The sequence below is a fragment of the Anopheles aquasalis genome, chromosome 3 (genome assembly GCF_943734665.1).
Source record: "Anopheles aquasalis chromosome 3, idAnoAquaMG_Q_19, whole genome shotgun sequence".
NCBI classification, from domain to species: domain Eukaryota; kingdom Metazoa; phylum Arthropoda; class Insecta; order Diptera; family Culicidae; genus Anopheles; species Anopheles aquasalis.
In genome coordinates this window covers 35,306,564-35,324,063 of record NC_064878.1, presented here as the reverse complement: position 1 = coordinate 35,324,063, position 17,500 = coordinate 35,306,564, and the positions used below count along the sequence as shown (strand labels likewise).

The window sequence follows — 17,500 nt, the reverse complement described above, 5'->3', positions numbered from 1 at the left end:
TCCCAATCCTACGGTAATACATGAAAAAATGTACCGATGGGAGTGGGTGATCGAGCATGGAACGCTTGGAACGGCCTTTGGCGCCCCGTCGATGGTCGACCAGGTCAATATTCGACGGAAGAGTCTTTTTAGTCTGTCTATTATGTATGTAATACCAATATTGATGGGCGCTTGCCGCCAGCTTGTCCGGTCTTCGCAGTCGTGTTCAGACGTACTGGTGCGGTATTGTGCAGTGTCTCCCATCGACAATGTTTGACACTTCTCCTCCGAAGCCAAAACACATCGGTTGCCATGGAGCAATCCTTCTATTAATGTATCCGGCTTCGATAATTGCATCAATCTAGTAACTGCAGGCCGAAGACCAGTCAATGTCCTGTCCTCTACATACGGAAACATTATCTCTGTGTTTCCGGTCCGTGGATACGCATCCTACTATGTAACTGGCCACTGGGTACGATGTTACCCCTGTCTCATGGTGTCTTGAGAACATCCAAACGTTCGTCGCTGGTGGTCGAATGTTGCTCAACCGATTGCGACGCCGATTGCACAGTTCTGGCCGGATAGTTGTGAGCCATTAAATTGTGTACCAACTACATGTAATCAACAAGTAGCACGTCCGAAATTAAGACATTGATCTTCAAAAAAGCGAAGACAACCAGCATAACTATTCAGTTATGCCTCCATTCTAAATAGCTAAAACACAACTTGATTGAAACCTAAAAAACGGCTCCTCCTGGAACTCGTCCTGCAAATGCGTAAGGTGAGTGAATAGCATTGCATTTCAATTATCTCTTTGTAGACACCAATCGATTCTTCCTTCGGTACATGAACGCCGTGCGGTCTTGCCAAAGTGTTACTATGGACATTGATAATACTGATGATATGTTTGCAAGTTACAGTTCCTCGCTGGTAAGGTTGGATTTTCTTGGCGCTCTTTCCCCTACATAAAGATCTGTTATCATTCATTCACTCTGTTTTCTTTAATCACTATCCACCTTCGATATTTCAGTTTACGGGTCCATGCTGCTCCGACATTTCGTTGCTTAGCGATATGGATCAGTCGGCAAAGTTTATTTATTTTTTATGAAAACTTATGTAACCGAGTTCCACAACCACAAGATCTTTCGAACCGTTTATTAAAGAATGGCCGTTCCAGAATGAAGGTCCGCCGATCCGGGGGTGGCTATTCCGGTGGCAAGAAATTTGTGCGCGGCACATTTTTTCACTGCGTTACCGCGCATTTCGCCATTTTGCTTCCGTTTTACTTTCGGATGAGAAAGTCGCAGGACAGGGAGGCACTTTCTCCGGGCCGGAGTGCGAGTACCGAAATGGCCTGGATCTCTAACAGAACCACAGATTATTGCATAACTGCAAGGATAAGCTAGCAAAGATAAACTAGCGAGGAACACGGTTCTTTAAGATCGCGGATATTCGCAGCGCATTCACAGCGCTCCAGTTTGGAAGAACCGGTTCTCCGTGACCTTCAAGTGCACGTTTTCTTTTGGTAGGCGCATTGATATTTCGACATTTAATGCCCGGTAAAGTCCGTCTCTGCGCGACTGCACCTCTCTTCTCTGGTTAAAACGGGTTCAAGGTGCGATTAAACTGCACTTACCTGCTTGCAAATCCCAATTTCAGGCACACGTTTTGTTTATGAGAGCAATTTTCACCTTTTGTTCGAGAAAACTTTTTTGGCGTGGCTTGCTTTGCTTTTGACGTTTGATTTTGACGATTCACGCGCCACCTATCGGCCTTTAATGAAACCAAAAACGCAAAAAAAATAAAAGTCCGCGTCTTCGCGGGATTCCGCAATAATTCCGCGGAAAAATTTTGTCGGTTTCGGTCGGTCGGATAAAACAAGTGACCAGATATTAAATTCCGAGTTAAATCAGGCGAGCTCGCGAGAATTTGAATAAACCGTTGGGTGCATCTTTTATCCTGGCTTCTGTGCCGACGGTAGCCTGCCGAAGCCGGCTGTAACTGCGGCGAAAAGAGTAGTTGTATTTTGGACGCTCATGTACACTCCGCGCCCACCGTGCCCACCGATTTTTGGTGTTTCGTGAACGACGCAGCCCACCGTGAATTCTCTAAGTTTGGTTCTTTGTTTTTGTTTTGTTTTGATTTTCTTCTTCTTTCGCTCCGAGCTCGCTCCGTGAAACCGCATTAAAAATGGGAAACTCTTGCGTTTTTTGGACATTTTGATCACGATAAAGGTGATAAGAGTGAGTTAAAGTCATTTCCGCAACTCTTGCATTCGGTCCCTTTGGCAAAGAGGATCGTAACGGTGTAAGAATCCGCAGCTCAACTGCAGAAAATACAGAAATCTGTGGGCGAGATCTGGGAAACCGCAGCGGCAAGTTGAAACGGCAAGTGCAACGTTCAGCTGCTTTATTGATACGATTCTCCTTCCAGGCGGCAACATCTCCGGTCAACCAGCGAGAACGAACAGATTGCATCTCATCGGAACAGCTTAAATCCGGAACACCCGCGTCTTTGCAGTAACTATCTTCCTTGTACTCGGCAAGAGATTTATTTTTTAGATTTTAGAAGAGAATATTTTTTTCCTTATTTTAGATAAAACAAGTGACCAGATATCGGGAGATCGAGCTCCCCCAGCGACCGGTAGCGTTTCAGGAAAATTATCTGTGGAACTAGAACATCAACGAAGACAAATTGGGCCATAGCAGCCGGAACTTTGGTAACCTCCTTCCAAAATACCGTTCGCCGTGGGGGAACTTCCTGTGGCGGACTGCAAAACACCCGATTTTTTTGACTTTATAATGATCGAAGAATCACAAGTTTGGACCGACGATCAATCGAATGAATCGTCTGATTGTAGTGATAGCAGCTGCGATTCGCGAACCCACGAATGGAGCCCACACATCGCCAATAATTCACTCTTTTTCGTCAAATTCGATATCCACTGCCACTCCAAGCCGTTGGTATTCGATGACGACCTGTTTTTCCGCAATGAATACCGCCGGCTGTCGATACGGAAGAAAGAGAGCATCCTGTCGCGATTTGGGCAGCGGGACAAAAGCAAACACAAGCTGTTTCGCGTGAGCGTGATTGATTCGTCGAAACGAGAACAGATAAATGGAATCCAGAAGGATATCATCATAAGTATCGCGCCGAAGAAAAGTGTATCCTTGAAGGAGGTGTTGCCGCTGACCGAAACCATTCTTGGACTAACGACCAGCCTGTTCCCCGACGGGCGTAAGCTGATGGTAGATAAAATAAGGGATTACTCGGTTTTTGCCAAAGGCAAGCTGGTGAAATCCAAAGACTGGATAAAATCGATCGACACGGAACCGATAACTGTGGACAACTTTGAATCTCTGCTCGAGGGCTCCACAAAGATCCCGACGATCATCAAAATGTCCTTCTTCGAAATGATCGAACCCGACATGAGCAATTCCATCGAAATCAAAATTACCAGCTTTATGGACCTGATACAGAGCCAGGAAACGCTGTTCGACAAGGAGGATATCCAGACGATGAGCAACAACGATCTGATCTTCAGCATGATCTACATTTCCAAGGAATATACACAGAACGATGAGCTCGATGTAAAATTTTGCTATCCTACGCGGGAGAACAACTGTCTGTTTAGTTCCCGTGGTAGCTTCGTAACATTACAATCCATATTCGGACAATCGTTTGATCAGCGATCAGTCATGACGAATTTAAAAGTTAAGAACGTTTTATACTACACAACCTACACAATGGTAGACGATGGCATTTTACTGTTGGGCTTCAGCTCCAAGTACTCGTCTGCGTTTGCCGTGAAACAGAAGACTGAACAGGTTTGCCGGCTTTTAGCTGCGCTCTACCACCGGGGAGCGAAAATGTTCGATAAACCCATAGACCAGCAAACCGAATTGATGCAGCTGTGCGAAATGATACGCCACTCGATCAAAGTCAGCCGACATTCCGACCGGTTCGAGAAAACGTTCCTCCAGGCTCACTTTGTGCCACTGCCGAAGGAAATCCAACTACGCATCGATGACGCGCTAGGCGAACTGGAGGCCATGGATTACCGCAACTGGAACGATGATTTTGTTGATCTCTTCTGCATGATGACCGTGATCGGGTGTGCTCTGTATTATAAGCGACATCTTGTCTGCACTCATCTCAGTGGTGATTACATCGTAGACGTGGAAACCATTTTGAATAATTTGGGAATATTTGAAATACTCACCATGACCGATGTGAAAAATATGGCTGTCTGGAGAAAATTCTACCCCAAACAGTATTGCGAGGAGGGTTTCCATGAAAAAAATGACGCCTATTTGATGCTGGTGTCTGTCGGTAGCCTCTTGATGGTAGTAATTTTGGAAGTTCCAATTAATACGACACATCATAAGTCCTTTTCACGATACATCGAGGAAATTCAGGACATGCTGTGCTACTTTAAATCGACTGGCATTGAACAACTGATCAGGATCTGGCTTGATTCGAATAGCCGGCCACAATGCATTTCTTCGTGTGTGGTAAATGCGGACCAATCGCCACACCAACAGCAAGCCGGTGTTAACGACGAGCGTCCGCAACTCGGAAGAACCCATGACGAAGAATCGAATGCGTCCAGCTCAATCAAAAATCAAACGGTCCGCGAGGAAACCGGCCCGGAGCACGACGATGATGAAGATTCTGACTGGGGCCAAAGCGTGGACAGTAGCCAACAAAGCAGTACCTTCGATATAACCGATTTGTCGAGCGAGAATCGTTGTAAGGAATTTTCGGAATTGGTGCCCACTCAACTTACCAGCGGTCACGAGAATCTGCTCTACTACTATGTGCAGCTGGAGGTTGGTGATGGTTATTTCCTTGCGCCAACCTTCAACAATGTAGCCAACAATATGAAGAATGACATTGTGATGAACTTGTTCCGAAAAACTTGCACCCTCATTCATGCCACATTCGAGAATACCGGAAAGTTTCGAACGCTGTTGTTCAACGAATCGAGTAAACTGACCAGCCATCGCTCTCTGGTTCCCATCAAGGAACAAGGAATGCTCATGTCGGTCCCAAAGGATCAATCCTCGGGCGAACGACTTGATTTTTGGATTGTGGGCAGATTGTTCACAAGTCCGGCCAAGGAGCTATATGTTTGCTACCGTGCTGATGCACCGCAAAATATGGTTGAACTTGCGTTTCGCATCTGTTTGACCTGTGCTGGTTAGAGCTGATAGTGACCGTTTGGTCACATTGCAGATGCATTTAATTGAGACTGGATTTTTTTACACGAAACAGTATTTATACTATGCACTAAGTTATCTAGAAGCAATAAAACAAGAATATTTCTGCCGGAAATAAGACATGCCATGATTGGAAATGGATTTATTTAAAGAGCTAATCAACAATTGTAAAAGGCACTCTCTGCAGATTCTGCTTGCGGGTGCATACCAACCAGTTTACCAACGGTTCACAAGCTGAAGTCACAATTTCGTGCTGTGGTTATCATTAAAACTATCGTGATGAAACTTTTCTATGTGCTCCGCCACATATACTACATAAATTAGTGGAATAGCAAAGCATAGCGCTAATATAAAAACAAGCAGACATATCCAAGAAATATCACAATCACTTCCATTACATGAAAAATCATTAGCAGGCAACCGCAAGGCTCGCGGCTGCGGCAAACTATCATCATACTCGCCGCTTAACAGCAATGGTTGCTGGATGCAGGAGTTTTCGTCTTCCGCATCAAATAAGCTTTCTTCTCCTGCGTGATCTCTTGGTTCCCTGTAGGTTTCGGAAGACTTTGCATTGGCATCAGAAGACGCGCTATTCGGCACGTAGGAGGCATTGCTGACTGCTGCTACAATGAGTTTCTCATCCAGCGTATCTTTCGATTCTGCGGGCAGATGATGATGATGACCGTGCATGGGGTTTGTGATGTTTTTGGGACTACTGTTCCCACTCGTAGTATGAACCCTGGGCAGCGTTTCCAGCAATATTGTGTGAGGCGTCAATGGAATACGAATTACATTTCGCGCATAAATTTCATTGTCCTTGTCGATCTTGTTCAGTTTCTTCAGTACAGGAATCTGTATTCGAGAAATAAAAAAAAAATGCGTTATCGAATAAATCCTTTTTAGTCAATCACAGGATGTCCTGAAATCGGTGTTACGGTGTTTCAATTTGCTTGTATAATGAACAGGGTAGTTTCTACAGAAAAAAATCGACTACCAGCATGACAAAGAACACTGCACTTCATTTGAAGCCACTTTTTGGCAACATTTTCGAGTAAAACTTTGCCGACATCGTAAAAGTAAAGAAAAAACTCCTACCGAACAATTGAAGCGCAGCGCCAAGGATTGGATTGTGTCCCCTTTCCATATTTGTGCTTCTAGAAATCGTTCAGGAAACGGAACCGATTGTTGCTCCGTCAGTCCGATTGTGACTCCACCAGCCCCGCTATCCTCCACGTAAACATTACGATTTTCGGCTACAGCTTTGACCCTGAAATCCAGCGTTTATTCAAATTAGAAGCCATTTGCGAGGCAGTTAGACGGTAGATTACCTTTGACGCTTCATGTTACAGATATACGGTTAGATATTTAAGCAGAGTTTTCATGTTTCTCCGTAAATCAATGATCTTAATTTGTCCAGAAACTTTCAAAACCAAATTGTACTAAATGAAAGTGTACTAAATGGCCAAGTGACGTCACTGCACTCTTTGTCGCCATATTTGATTTTATGTTAGACAATCAGAAGGCAGCTTTAAAAAAACGGTTTCTCAATCATATCAGCATGTAATGATGTGAAACTTTTACTGGATGATTTTGAAAGTGTAACCATTGTAAAAAATGTAAAAATGTAAAAATGATTTTGCCAACCTCCTATGCAGTGAATTTTGTTAAATACCTTAGTTTTTGGAAATTAAAAATGTTGACCCAAACGGTCGCTCCCATAGTCCCATTGCTGCTGTCAACTGAAGCAGGCCTCGTAAACACACCCCAATCAAACGATCGTTTGAAAATGGCTTGCGGTGGCGCTCACGAGAAAATGCTGCAAAATATAATTGCTGCCTATGCCGCGGTGGTAGATAAAATAAGGTAAGAAATGCAATAAGGTGCAGAGTTATAGGGCCTAACAGCTAATGCTTCGATTTGTCGTTTTTAGCGTCGAGAGATTCGCCGTTTTCGGGCCTTATTTTAGCGATAATGAAGACATTCAAACGTTGGTTGAGGAATTCCGCCGAGAGCTTCTGGACGGGTTCCTGAAAAAGATCCGCAAACTGTGGAACGAGGCTGACATTGAACGAAATTTGGAGATATTGGAGTTGATACGGCGCCAGAAACAAGCCGCCGACTCCGCGGCCAAGTGGCGTCCTACCGGCAAACCCGCCTCCGAGCAGATCCGTCCATTGATCGTAAACAAACTGAATTGGTCGCTGAAATTTTACCAATATCAGCTTGCGTTTCAGCAGGAGCGGACCGAGGTGAGCACAAAAATGCACTCCATTTTACCAACAATTACATTGACTATTCTTCTGCTCGTCCCGTGCAGGAGCTCATTGTAGCAATCGAGGGAAACCGCCAAAGGTATAATGCGCTGGTAGCCGAACGGGCTCGCAAAATGCAACAAATGGACAACGAACAGGAGGGATACGCCAAAGATCGCTCCAAGCTGAGAGCACTGAATACTGCACTTGGTAAAAAAATTGAACAAAGGTGAATGCTTTCGTTTAAATTTGCAACAAGTTTATTATTAAATATATTAATGTTTAAAAATTACGCAATTGTACTAGAAATAGTTTCTTCCGTTATGGTAAACATTACACTTGATATTAACTGTACTCGAAAGGTAGCTGAAAGTGAGCCTAGTGCCGCAAACGTTAGAGGGAAGGTGAATTTCATTCAGTCTCTATGTACACAATCTTAAGAAGCATTACAATAGATGTTGACCCGTGTTCTGGAGCAGATGCAGCGTGTTTGCGGGGCCGGCGTGTTCCGGTGTTAATTTCTTTTCGAAGAGTTAATGAGGTATTTGCAGCAGTGCGTGAGTAGATGTTTCTCGTTCGAGGAGTTATTGTTGTGAGACACCGATCCAACTTCTCTCGTATAGATATCCAAGCCATACTGTCCCTCTTCCGGGAAGCTAAAAAAAGAGAACGGCGGTCGACATGTTGATGAGCGGCCGATTGCGAAACGGTGCCCCGAGGGTACATACCTTATATTAAAAGTTATCATATCGTCCACTATTGTTTGTTGCACATATTTCGATAGCTTCTTCTCTTCTACACCGTTTTTGTGCAGCGTGGCCATAAAGTCCGTCAGCGGTCTCGACATGCGAAACTGCAGCTCAATCGCTCGTCCAGCGAAAATAAGCGGTTCCTGCAAAACGTAATGAAATCGTAATCGAAAGATGTTCGGGAGTGGTTTGTGGAAGCGAATGGATTGATGCAAATGTTACCGGGTACGTGATGGGAATGAGTCCAAACAGCCTCGTAGCTTTTGTGGGACCCCATTCTCCTGAGGCGCAATCAGGTAACGGGACCATGACGGTCTGCAATTCTTCGCAGCAAATCTTCAACCAAAAGCAAAGCATGAATACAAGAATGTAGAGCGCATGTAATGCATCGGATTACCTTGAATTTACAAACACTTTTGAATTTCATTGGCTCCCCGGTCAAATATTCTTGTGGGGTTACTGCATTTGCAAAGATATCGAGCAGGAATGCGCCTGAACACGGGGCATGCACACGGAATGCCACCACGTTGCTGATCACCGACTGCATAACGAACCGTTTTAAAGAGACACCGTTAAACAAGTCTTCGTCACTATCATAAAACTTGAGGTTGTAGTGGAATATCAGGCATCCTTGCATGTTGGAGGGCATCGCTATCCTGACCGTTGCCGCACCTGCCGAACAAATTGAAAGCGATCATAGGGCGAGGCTGAGAAATGGACGGTGGCAATAAGCGGTGCCAGGTACCTGTGTCGTCCGTGTACACGACCGCGCCGTAGCCATCATCGGCAAAGTGGAGACCGTAGCGGAAGAACAGTGAACGGACGAAGGGTAGATTTTCAAATTCCGTCAACGTGATCGGTCGCTTCAGCAACTGCCACTCGTCTTGAAGTGGGAAAAACTCGTAGATAAACTCTCGCGGATCGGTCAGGAAGTAGTGATCGTCGTACTCATAGCGAAGGCTATCATTCTTTCCCTTCCCCGTCTTCGGTACCTCCTTCGCATTGACCAGATGTCGGGCGCCCCAATTGCACTGTACAAATCTCCAAGCGCCGGCCACATAGACAGCGTTCCAGGAGTTACGGAATCTGGAATTTTTCGGATGGCTGCATTGCATGTGCCCGATAGGCCCATCGATGACGTGCATTAAAACAAGAGTGTCATATAAACTCCGTTGGCAGAATCGGCAGATTCTGTATCGTGCTAAGCCTTACCTCGAGTCTTGGAACTTTACTCCAGGCTGGTATCCGGCGCTCTTCGAGTAGCCCTTGATCACAACGCAGTGCAATCCGGCGTAGCTGCATAGCCGCTTGAACAGCACGTGGTAGCTCTCCGTCCCATACTTAATACCCCGGAGCAGACCCATCGGTGTGTCGCCCCGCAGATTATCGTCAAACGTCATCGTATTCAAGTTCTTCACCGTGATCCACCGGAAGATGGTACGTGCTTTTTCAATGTCCGACGTGCACCGACCAACGAGCTGTCGCACAAGGTCGGTAAAGGTTTTCTGGTCCTCCTGGGCCACGGTGATGGCTATCTGGTCGACATCTTGGAACTCGACCGGATCGTTGTACACCTGAAATTTGCTTAGCGCAGGTGGGGCAGGCTTGGGTGCAACGAGCGGATACTCCATCGCCATGACGGTCTCGTTAATGTCGTCGTCCAGGAAGATACTTTCGCTTTGCATGTATTCACTCCGTCGGACACTAATCAGCTCCAGCATTTCGCTCGACTGCCTATCCACAAGCGCTGCGGTCTCGGAACGTTCGTGCTCAAGCAGCTTTCTCGTAAGGCTTTCCTTTTTTTTCGTCTTCCTGATGGTCATGTTCTTCTCCAGGTCCTCCTTTTGCTGCTCATGCTTCAGGGTAAGCATATTCTGATCTTCGCGCGACCGCCGAATGGTGGTCAGCTCCTTCTCAAACTTGTGCGCCAACCGTTGCAGTTCTCGCTCCCATTCATCCTGAAATCGATTCCAAGAGGTATGACGTCATGCCGTTCCCCCCCCCCCCCCCATAGACGCTCCAGCACCGCTCCAGCGGTCATCGTACCTGGATTTCGCTTTGCATACGCCGGTCTTCTTCTTCTCTTTTTCGGGCAAATTTTCGATACAGATCGTCCTCTTCCTTCCGGTGCTTCATTTCCAACTTTGCCTGCTCATCGCGTGCCTGCGTGGTGATGAGGGGGAGTGCAACAATTAATTCCACAGTTCCGGCAGGCTCTAGCTAAGTCCACTGCCGCTGTTCCGCGGTACCTACCAGATAGTAATCGATCGGTTTTTCGCGCGCTTTATCATACGCCTTCTGTATCTCGGTCTGTTTCAGTGCATGCGCTATGTGCAGTGCACTTGCATCGAACCGACCGTACTTGTAATCCGGATCATTTTGTGGCGGTGTGTTGCCCTCTCGGCCACCGACGTTGTTGTATCCATTCGGTGTTCCCAATCGTGGTGCACCTGTAACAAAAAACAAAACCACATCCGCGAATCATTAACATTCGTCCATTGCGTCCGTGTTGAACGGCCAAGTTGAAGGTCCGGTAGAGGCATGATCAAATGATCATGTAATCGACGAAATAAAGGCCTCGTTTATGCATGCCATCGTCGAAGGCAGGGAAGTGCAACGATCAGTCATGCTTGAAGCACCGGTTCATAACCGCAAAACAACTCCTCTAGCAATCATGAAGGGAATCCGGCGAAAAAAAAAGCAATCCTAGTATGCAGCGGAACGAGAATAGTAACAGTGAAAGCTACTACCCTTTAACTCGCTCCGTATGGTGGAATGAAAACGTTGAACTTTTACTACTAGTTTTATGAAAAAATCAACTTTACCGTTTGAATGGATGTAATGGATCTCCACTCTAATCCCACCACTTACCATCGACGCCATCGTTCCGATGACCGCGGATTTGCTCGTTTACATAGTTTGTGCTTTTTGGCACGTTGAGTGCCTGCCGGATGCCGACCGAGTTTTGGTCGAAATGTCCTGGACCACTTTTCGGTACGTGTGAGCAGCAGTACACCTGAAAGCGAAGAAGAGAGTTGATCATCCAGTAAGTAACCGCTCGCAATAGCAAACGTAGCGTCTTCAGGGGGAATCTTTGGAGAAGTTTCTTTCCATGTACTGTCACGGATTAACAAGACGAATTCCCTGGTTGCAGTGGTTTAGGGTGGGGACATGACATATTTATTTAGTACCATTTTGAGCTGTATTAAGTCTCACTTACATCGCTTGCGTTATCTGTGTCAATACAGCTCGTGAAAAGGATAAAATGTGGAATTAGCGCAAAACATAAAAACCGGAAACCATTTACAATAGCCAACAACCGGCCAACCAAACAATGTCCAGGACGGGGGACACGGGGGTGGGTTTAGCTTTTGCTCGGTTCACGGTAGCGACACATGGAGTTTAGCGGGATAAGCGTCGTGTGGCCGTTCATGCTGACGACCGCTTCATTGCTACCGGAGACGTCAATGAAGTCGCCAATCGTTTCGCGATCTTCCCCGACGATGATTTTGAACTTTTCTCCCGGTTCCGGCAGCACTGGCTGCAGATTCGATATGTTCACCGTGACGCAATGGTCTTCCTCGGGCAGGAACACGACACAGTCACCGTTGTTGACGGAGCGAATGATGCCCGTTTGCCCGCTCAGGTCCGAATCGCCGTGGCTGCGAATGGTGACCTCGATATCGGTGGTGAACCAGTCGCCCAGCTGCGGATCTAACCCCGCACCGGGTGTCTGCGGGTTGTACGGTGATGCCGGAGCACCGGGCGTTGCCGGTGAATAGGCACTCGGCGAAGGAGTACCAATGTAGCCACCCACTTGGTAAGGCGAAGGGCTTGGATTCGGACTAGCCTGATAAGGGCTGTAGTTCTCGGTGTTAAACATATTCCCGGGCGTGTGGGGCGCATAAGGAGTGTTAATCTGGTAGCCAGGCGTGCTCGGGTTGTAGCCGGGCGAGGGAGACGCCTCCTCCATGAAGTCAAAGTCATTCGAACGGGCCGGCGTATTGGACACGGATGGATCCCAAGCTCCGTGGCGCGGTGTCATCGAACCATCGTGCGATGGCGTCATCGAACCGTACGGCGTACGGCTGCCTGGATCATACTGCGGCGTTTGTGAACCGTGTAACGGTGTTTTCGATCCCGAGTACACCGGCGTCTGGGCACCGTAGCTGCTGGCTGGTGTTCGGCTTGGCGTGCGCATGTACGACGACATGCTTCCCTCGCGTACCACGGCTTTACCGTCGACGACGGCGATGTGGTTCCGATCCACGGATATCGTCTGACACGAGGAATGCAGCTCAACGCGTGCCGTCGTTTCGGTGGCATCCTTCACAATGCCCACAGCTCCTTTGTACGGTCCACCGGTGATACGAATGGTGCGACCGAGGATTTCGCGATCACGTGACACGCGTGCTCCTCCACGGCCACCACCACCACCACCACGTCCACCCCGAGTCGGTCCCCCGGATGAGCCACCTCCACGACCACCCGAAGGATGCATCGGTGAGTGGATCCGGGGCGACATCAGGCCACCGCCGAAGGGACTCATCATTGGATTGCCCGGAAGCGCATTCTTGTTGCCACCGGCCAGCTGCACGTGGCGAGTTTTCACCACGAAAATGCCCCCATTCTCGGTGTACATTCTCGAGTGGAGAAAGGCGAGATTGCGGTACAGATGCTTGATCTCTCCGTCACGGCCAGTATGTGGACCTTCCATCACCTTCACGATGTCCTTCCGGCGTATCTGGTTCTGGTCCCAATCGAGTGCGATGGTGTTTCGATTTTCGCGACGCTTCTGCAACGCCGTCGGCTTGCACTCGATCACCTTGCCGTGCATGCCCAGGACGTGGAAGTTCTCGCGCTCGAGCCGCACAATCACGCCGACGGTCTGGGCATCGAGCTGCACCAGATCGCCCCACTGGTAGATACCGAGGGAATCCACACCGGTCGCCATGTCCGTGCACAGTTGCAGATCCCGTGGCAGTACCTCCAGCTCATGCATGGTCAGATCGGACACGAGTACCACGCGGCCCGGTTCCACCCGCACGATCAGCCCGGTTTCGCCCTCGTACCGCCCGGCCAGCACCTTCACATGGTCGCCCGTTTTGAAGTATTTGCGCAATTCGCCGGCCTTGAAGATGAGCGGATCGCGCAGCTCCTCGTGCTTCGGCATCACCGTGATAAGCGAACCATCGATCGCAATGATCTTTGCCTGCAAGTTCATCAGATCACCGACGCACACCTCCACGTTATCGCCCATCGAGAAGGAGTGGGCCGTCACGGGGTCCTCCTTGGACGATACGGCCAGCTCGATGTTGATCTCCTCCGGCTGCTCCTCGAAGCGCTCCAGCTCGGCCAGCGTCGGTTTGACGCCCTCCACCTGCACCGCGGACATCGTAAACGCTTTGTAGAGGAAGCCTTTGCGCGAGTACCGGTTACCCTCGAAGATGAGAAAATCGCCGTCCGACGTCACCTCACCGCCGATGGCCCGGATTGCCTCGGGATCGAACGATTTGGCCGCCGGGCGACGCTTCTTGCGCTTGCTGTCGCTGCTTTCCTGCTGCGTGGTACGCAAAGCGCCCCGTAGCCGCGTGTAATCGATGCGCGGCAACAGCTTCAGGTGGACCTGGTTCTGCGCGAGATCCACGTAATCGACCTGCGCGATATCGTCCTTGTAGATGCCCCGCTTCAACCGGACCCACTGCTTCGGTTTCAGTCCCGATTGCTCCTTTACCACCTTCAGAATATCCGTCATCTCCTTGATCGGCACCATCTCCTGCTTCCATATGCCGACGCGCAGATTGCCCACATTGTTGATGGCCGCCTTCACGTGCGCCTGCTTGTAGGCCTCAATGTAGATGTACCCTTTCACGCTTTCCGGCGCTACGACCGCCTTTATCTGCAGCGGCTGGTCAGTGTTCTGGTAGGTGAGGAACTTGCGCATCAGCAGGAGCGCCGTCGCCTTCTCTTCGCCGATCCGGCACTTGACCATCCACAGGTTCGGATCCTTGATGCCGGGCAGCAACGTTTGCTGCGTAATTTCATCGGACATTTCTTCGCCTCCGTCGCCAAACTGGCGGCGCGCCACCGACCCGTCGGCGTACTTGCGCTTCAGATACTCGGCCAGCTCGTCCTCCTTGTGCGAGTCCCACAGGTTGGTGCCACGGCGCCGGTTCTCAATCTCCCGTGCCGTCTGGCCAACCTCCTCGATCTCGTTCCCCACAATGCCCATCTCCTGAGCGCCATCCTCCCACTCGTCGTCCTCGTCCACTTCGTCGTCCACCTCGGCCTCGTCGATGATGAACCCGCCGAACCGCTCCGGTTTCTTCTTCTTCTTGCGCCCTCCTCCGCGCCGATTGTCGTCATCGTCTTCCTCCTCCTCGTCATACTCGTCCTCGGAGTTCAGATCTTCGCCTTCCGGTTCTTGTTCGTCTTCGGCGTCTTCTTCCTCGTCGTCGTCATCGTCCTCGTCGTCCTCCACCCGCCGCTTCTTGCGGTTCTTCTTCCTCGGTGGCTCATTGTCGGACTGGGAAGCGGACGGTGACCGCGAACGGGAAACGGAGCGGGATGCCGAGCGGTTCGAGGCAGGGCGTGACCTATTCGACGCCACGCTGTCCACATCGGAACCGGATCCGCTGTCGGACATGATGACGCCACGCTACAACACAGAAACACCGACGGGTTAGCATCATCCAGTTCTCTCCAAAGTACCGAGACAATTCCCCTTACCTTTGCGACTTCACAGCGGTGTTTTTCCTTTAATTTCCTGCTTCAATGTGGCGGTTTTTCACGAATATCGACAGAGGAACGACACTAGCTTGCGAAATTTACAACTTTTCAGATGAAATCATCACACTTTGTCGGTGGAGAAGGAAAGCTTGTGCAGCTCACAACAAAGATGAGAAAGTCGCGGACTCGCGTTTTCCGAACATCCACGAAAACCGGTAAATCGCTGCCCGGAAGGAATACGGGCAAAATCTGGGAATCTAGTTCAGCACTTAAAAACTTAAAACTTAAAAAATCTCCCACTTTTTACAGCGGAGCGGAGCGGAGTTTTTTTTTCTTTTCACCGAGCGAGCTCAGAACGAACCGACAGCTGGCCATACTTCAACGATCATCACTGTTGATATCCGTTTAGGAGGGTCGCTTTGAAACCGGGTTGAATCTGAAGCACGCTTGATTCTAATTTTTTTTTCAAATTATTTTCAATTTCTGGCGATTTTTGTATTTTCCATGTTAATTAACCATCTCCAAGCATCCGGTGCCTTTTCCCGGCGGGAAAACGTGAAACCGTGGAAAATTCAACATTTTTTCCCGCTCCCGGCGGGAATACCGCTTTTTCCGATTTTTGGCCATTTCGAGTGTTGCCCATCGTGAATTCTCGAAACAGTTTTGCATCTCGCTCTTGCACGGGAGAATGAGCGAGAGAAAAGATCCGCTTTACCTTTCTGTGCACAGGAAAGCGATGGAATCTGCTTTTGGAAAAATTTATGGGAAATCCAAGAAAACCCTGGACTTGTAACCGTTCGGTGCATGGTTTTTCATGGCAGGGCATGGAAGGAGAAAGCACGTGCTTGGCCAGGATGAGTCACGAGCCATCGAATGTTGGATGCACAGACCGGTGTATCTTGATGGGAGCGTCATTAATCACAGGCTCACAAGAAGTCCTCGATCGGATAGATCGGCGAACCTCGTCCATCAAAGAGCAGATCTGAAACAATAGAAGGTTGGTTCGATCCCTCTCTGATTCGTCACAAAATATCATAAAACATCATCATCGCACTCATCCATCCACTTAATGTGATGGACTGTGCGCTGATCCACCACGCGGCATCGCCAATGGACTTGCGCTAGAAGCCTTCGACTGCAGGAGCCCTCGTTGAGCTTGTTGTTGGCATTGGCTCTTGGGGAGCGTACAGGCTTGTTCTGGGGAAGTTTCGGCGTCCAAATGCATCGCGTGAGACATGTCCGCTTGTGGCTCAATGTTTTGAGACAACAAGGATAAGCTTATAATCTAAGAAAGAAATATCAATTCCATCATCTGAAATATTACATGATCCATCGCAGCTACGCTCGCCCCCAAGAAAAGTACATTTTGGCAGACACGCATTTATAAAAATAATGCCGTGAATGATGTTTTTAATACGTCTTCCTCAAAATACAGCCAAATATACTTGAAAGATAGTAGTTGATTGTGGCATTTGCAGACTCAAGTATAGGTAGATAGTTTTGTTAAAATAAATCGTCAAGAATGAGCCGTTTTTGGTCCGAATAAAAAAACTTGCCCGTTTAAGTGAGGGCTTCGGTTTTTTTTTGCGACACATATTTTAAACATTTTTCCCTGTATCCATTCAAGAACATTTCATACAAGATTCAACGCAGCTCGCTACTTTGAGGAGCGTTTCCCAAAACCAACGTTTTCAAAGTCGGTGCCCATCGTACCGTAAAAACTACTAGGCCGATCGATTTGAAATTTTTAACACATAATTTGTACACTTTTTGTCAGGTAGCCCCGTCGAGTTTTCATTAAAATTGTTAATACTTTTTTGTGAACAATTATGTGAAGCTCGTTTTTTTGACAGAATCATCAAAAAGCATCACTTTTTGCAACTTCAAAGCAACTTCAAAAATCTGCCAAAAATCGAAAAATAGGAAAATCAACAAAAACTCGATGGCGCTACCTGGAAAAACTTATAATCTATCAAAAGAAAATCGATTTGTATTTATCTGATGACCCATGACGCAGCTACAGTGGGCACCGGAAAACGTACCTTATCGCAGGCGCACCTTCACGAATGTGATGCCGTGGGTGAAGTTTTTAATAAATCTTCTCCAAAATAGAACTAAATATTCTTCAAAAGTTGTAGTTTAATATGCCATTCACTTGAAAAAATAAAGCGGAATGGCTGCGTCACTAAAAACATCAAAAATGATTATATTTTGGAAAAATTGGATCTGGACAGTCGGTTGCGTCTGTTTCACTTATCAGCTTTGATAATCAGTATGAGTCTGAGACTAACGACGCTCGCAAAAGGTACGGCCTCGCCCATCCGTGTTGAGAACGCACATAAAGCTTACTCCTTTCATAAGGAGTAAGAGCAAAGCATACTGCTGATGTGACGATTTGTGTCTGATTCTACCAATTGTACCGAGAGGGTTGGACACGTAAATGGTGCAGCATATTCAACGAGTTGGTTTCGGTACCTATTTTACATGCTGCAGTCAACATACACATCCCAATGGCACCAAACGCATATAATATAGAATATCTTCTGATTTGGCAATTTTCTACTCCTCA

At 47.9% G+C, this 17,500-nt stretch overlaps 6 protein-coding genes across 15 annotated transcripts in view; 2 read left to right on the top strand and 4 right to left on the bottom strand.

Annotated features, from left to right (window-relative positions):
• LOC126573972 (heterogeneous nuclear ribonucleoprotein K) overlaps positions 1-1,717 on the bottom strand; it is a 15,153-nt gene extending 13,436 nt beyond the window's left edge. For both annotated transcript variants that reach the window (XM_050233816.1, XM_050233817.1), the window contains exon 1: positions 1,616-1,717. The gene's annotated coding sequence lies outside the window, so the exon portion shown is untranslated. The remainder of the gene's footprint in view (positions 1-1,615) is intronic.
• Positions 1,718-2,167: 450 nt separating this feature from the next.
• On the top strand, positions 2,168-5,321 carry LOC126577013 (protein inturned). The gene is made up of 2 exons (XM_050238371.1): positions 2,168-2,498; positions 2,575-5,321. Exon 2 carries the CDS (start codon positions 2,781-2,783, stop codon positions 5,184-5,186), a length of 2,406 nt encoding a protein of 801 aa, XP_050094328.1. The 5' UTR covers positions 2,168-2,498; positions 2,575-2,780; the 3' UTR covers positions 5,187-5,321.
• Positions 5,304-6,635, bottom strand: LOC126577014 (uncharacterized). Its single transcript, XM_050238372.1, has 3 exons — positions 6,530-6,635; positions 6,297-6,468; positions 5,304-6,053 (listed from the first exon to the last, which is right to left on the bottom strand). Exons 1-3 carry the CDS (start codon positions 6,541-6,543, stop codon positions 5,442-5,444), a joined length of 798 nt encoding a protein of 265 aa, XP_050094329.1. The 5' UTR covers positions 6,544-6,635; the 3' UTR covers positions 5,304-5,441.
• Positions 6,636-6,984: 349 nt separating this feature from the next.
• Positions 6,985-7,745, top strand: LOC126577956 (uncharacterized). The gene is made up of 3 exons (XM_050240049.1): positions 6,985-7,064; positions 7,132-7,450; positions 7,519-7,745. The coding sequence occupies exons 1-3, from the start codon at positions 6,988-6,990 to the stop codon at positions 7,684-7,686; spliced, it is 564 nt and encodes a 187-aa protein (XP_050096006.1). The 5' UTR covers positions 6,985-6,987; the 3' UTR covers positions 7,687-7,745.
• Positions 7,746-7,872: 127 nt separating this feature from the next.
• Positions 7,873-17,500, bottom strand: part of LOC126577952 (hillarin) — a 16,178-nt gene continuing 6,550 nt past the window's right edge. For 8 of the 9 annotated variants that reach the window (XM_050240034.1, XM_050240040.1, XM_050240035.1 and 5 more), the window contains 9 exons: positions 11,074-11,218; positions 10,456-10,652; positions 10,249-10,365; positions 9,415-10,160; positions 8,948-9,306; positions 8,600-8,874; positions 8,425-8,538; positions 8,182-8,345; positions 7,873-8,109 (listed from right to left, as the gene is read on the bottom strand). In XM_050240034.1, coding sequence (XP_050095991.1) covers positions 7,968-8,109; positions 8,182-8,345; positions 8,425-8,538; positions 8,600-8,874; positions 8,948-9,306; positions 9,415-10,160; positions 10,249-10,365; positions 10,456-10,652; positions 11,074-11,218 — 2,259 coding nt within the window. In that variant the 3' untranslated portion in view covers positions 7,873-7,967. The remainder of the gene's footprint in view (positions 8,110-8,181; positions 8,346-8,424; positions 8,539-8,599; positions 8,875-8,947; positions 9,307-9,414; positions 10,161-10,248; positions 10,366-10,455; positions 10,653-11,073; positions 11,219-17,500) is intronic. The other variant, XM_050240042.1, reaches the window with a different exon arrangement.
• LOC126577951 (transcription elongation factor SPT5) lies at positions 11,360-15,261 on the bottom strand. The gene is made up of 2 exons (XM_050240032.1): positions 14,932-15,261; positions 11,360-14,860 (listed from the first exon to the last, which is right to left on the bottom strand). The coding sequence occupies exon 2, from the start codon at positions 14,846-14,848 to the stop codon at positions 11,567-11,569; it is 3,282 nt and encodes a 1,093-aa protein (XP_050095989.1). The 5' UTR covers positions 14,849-14,860; positions 14,932-15,261; the 3' UTR covers positions 11,360-11,566.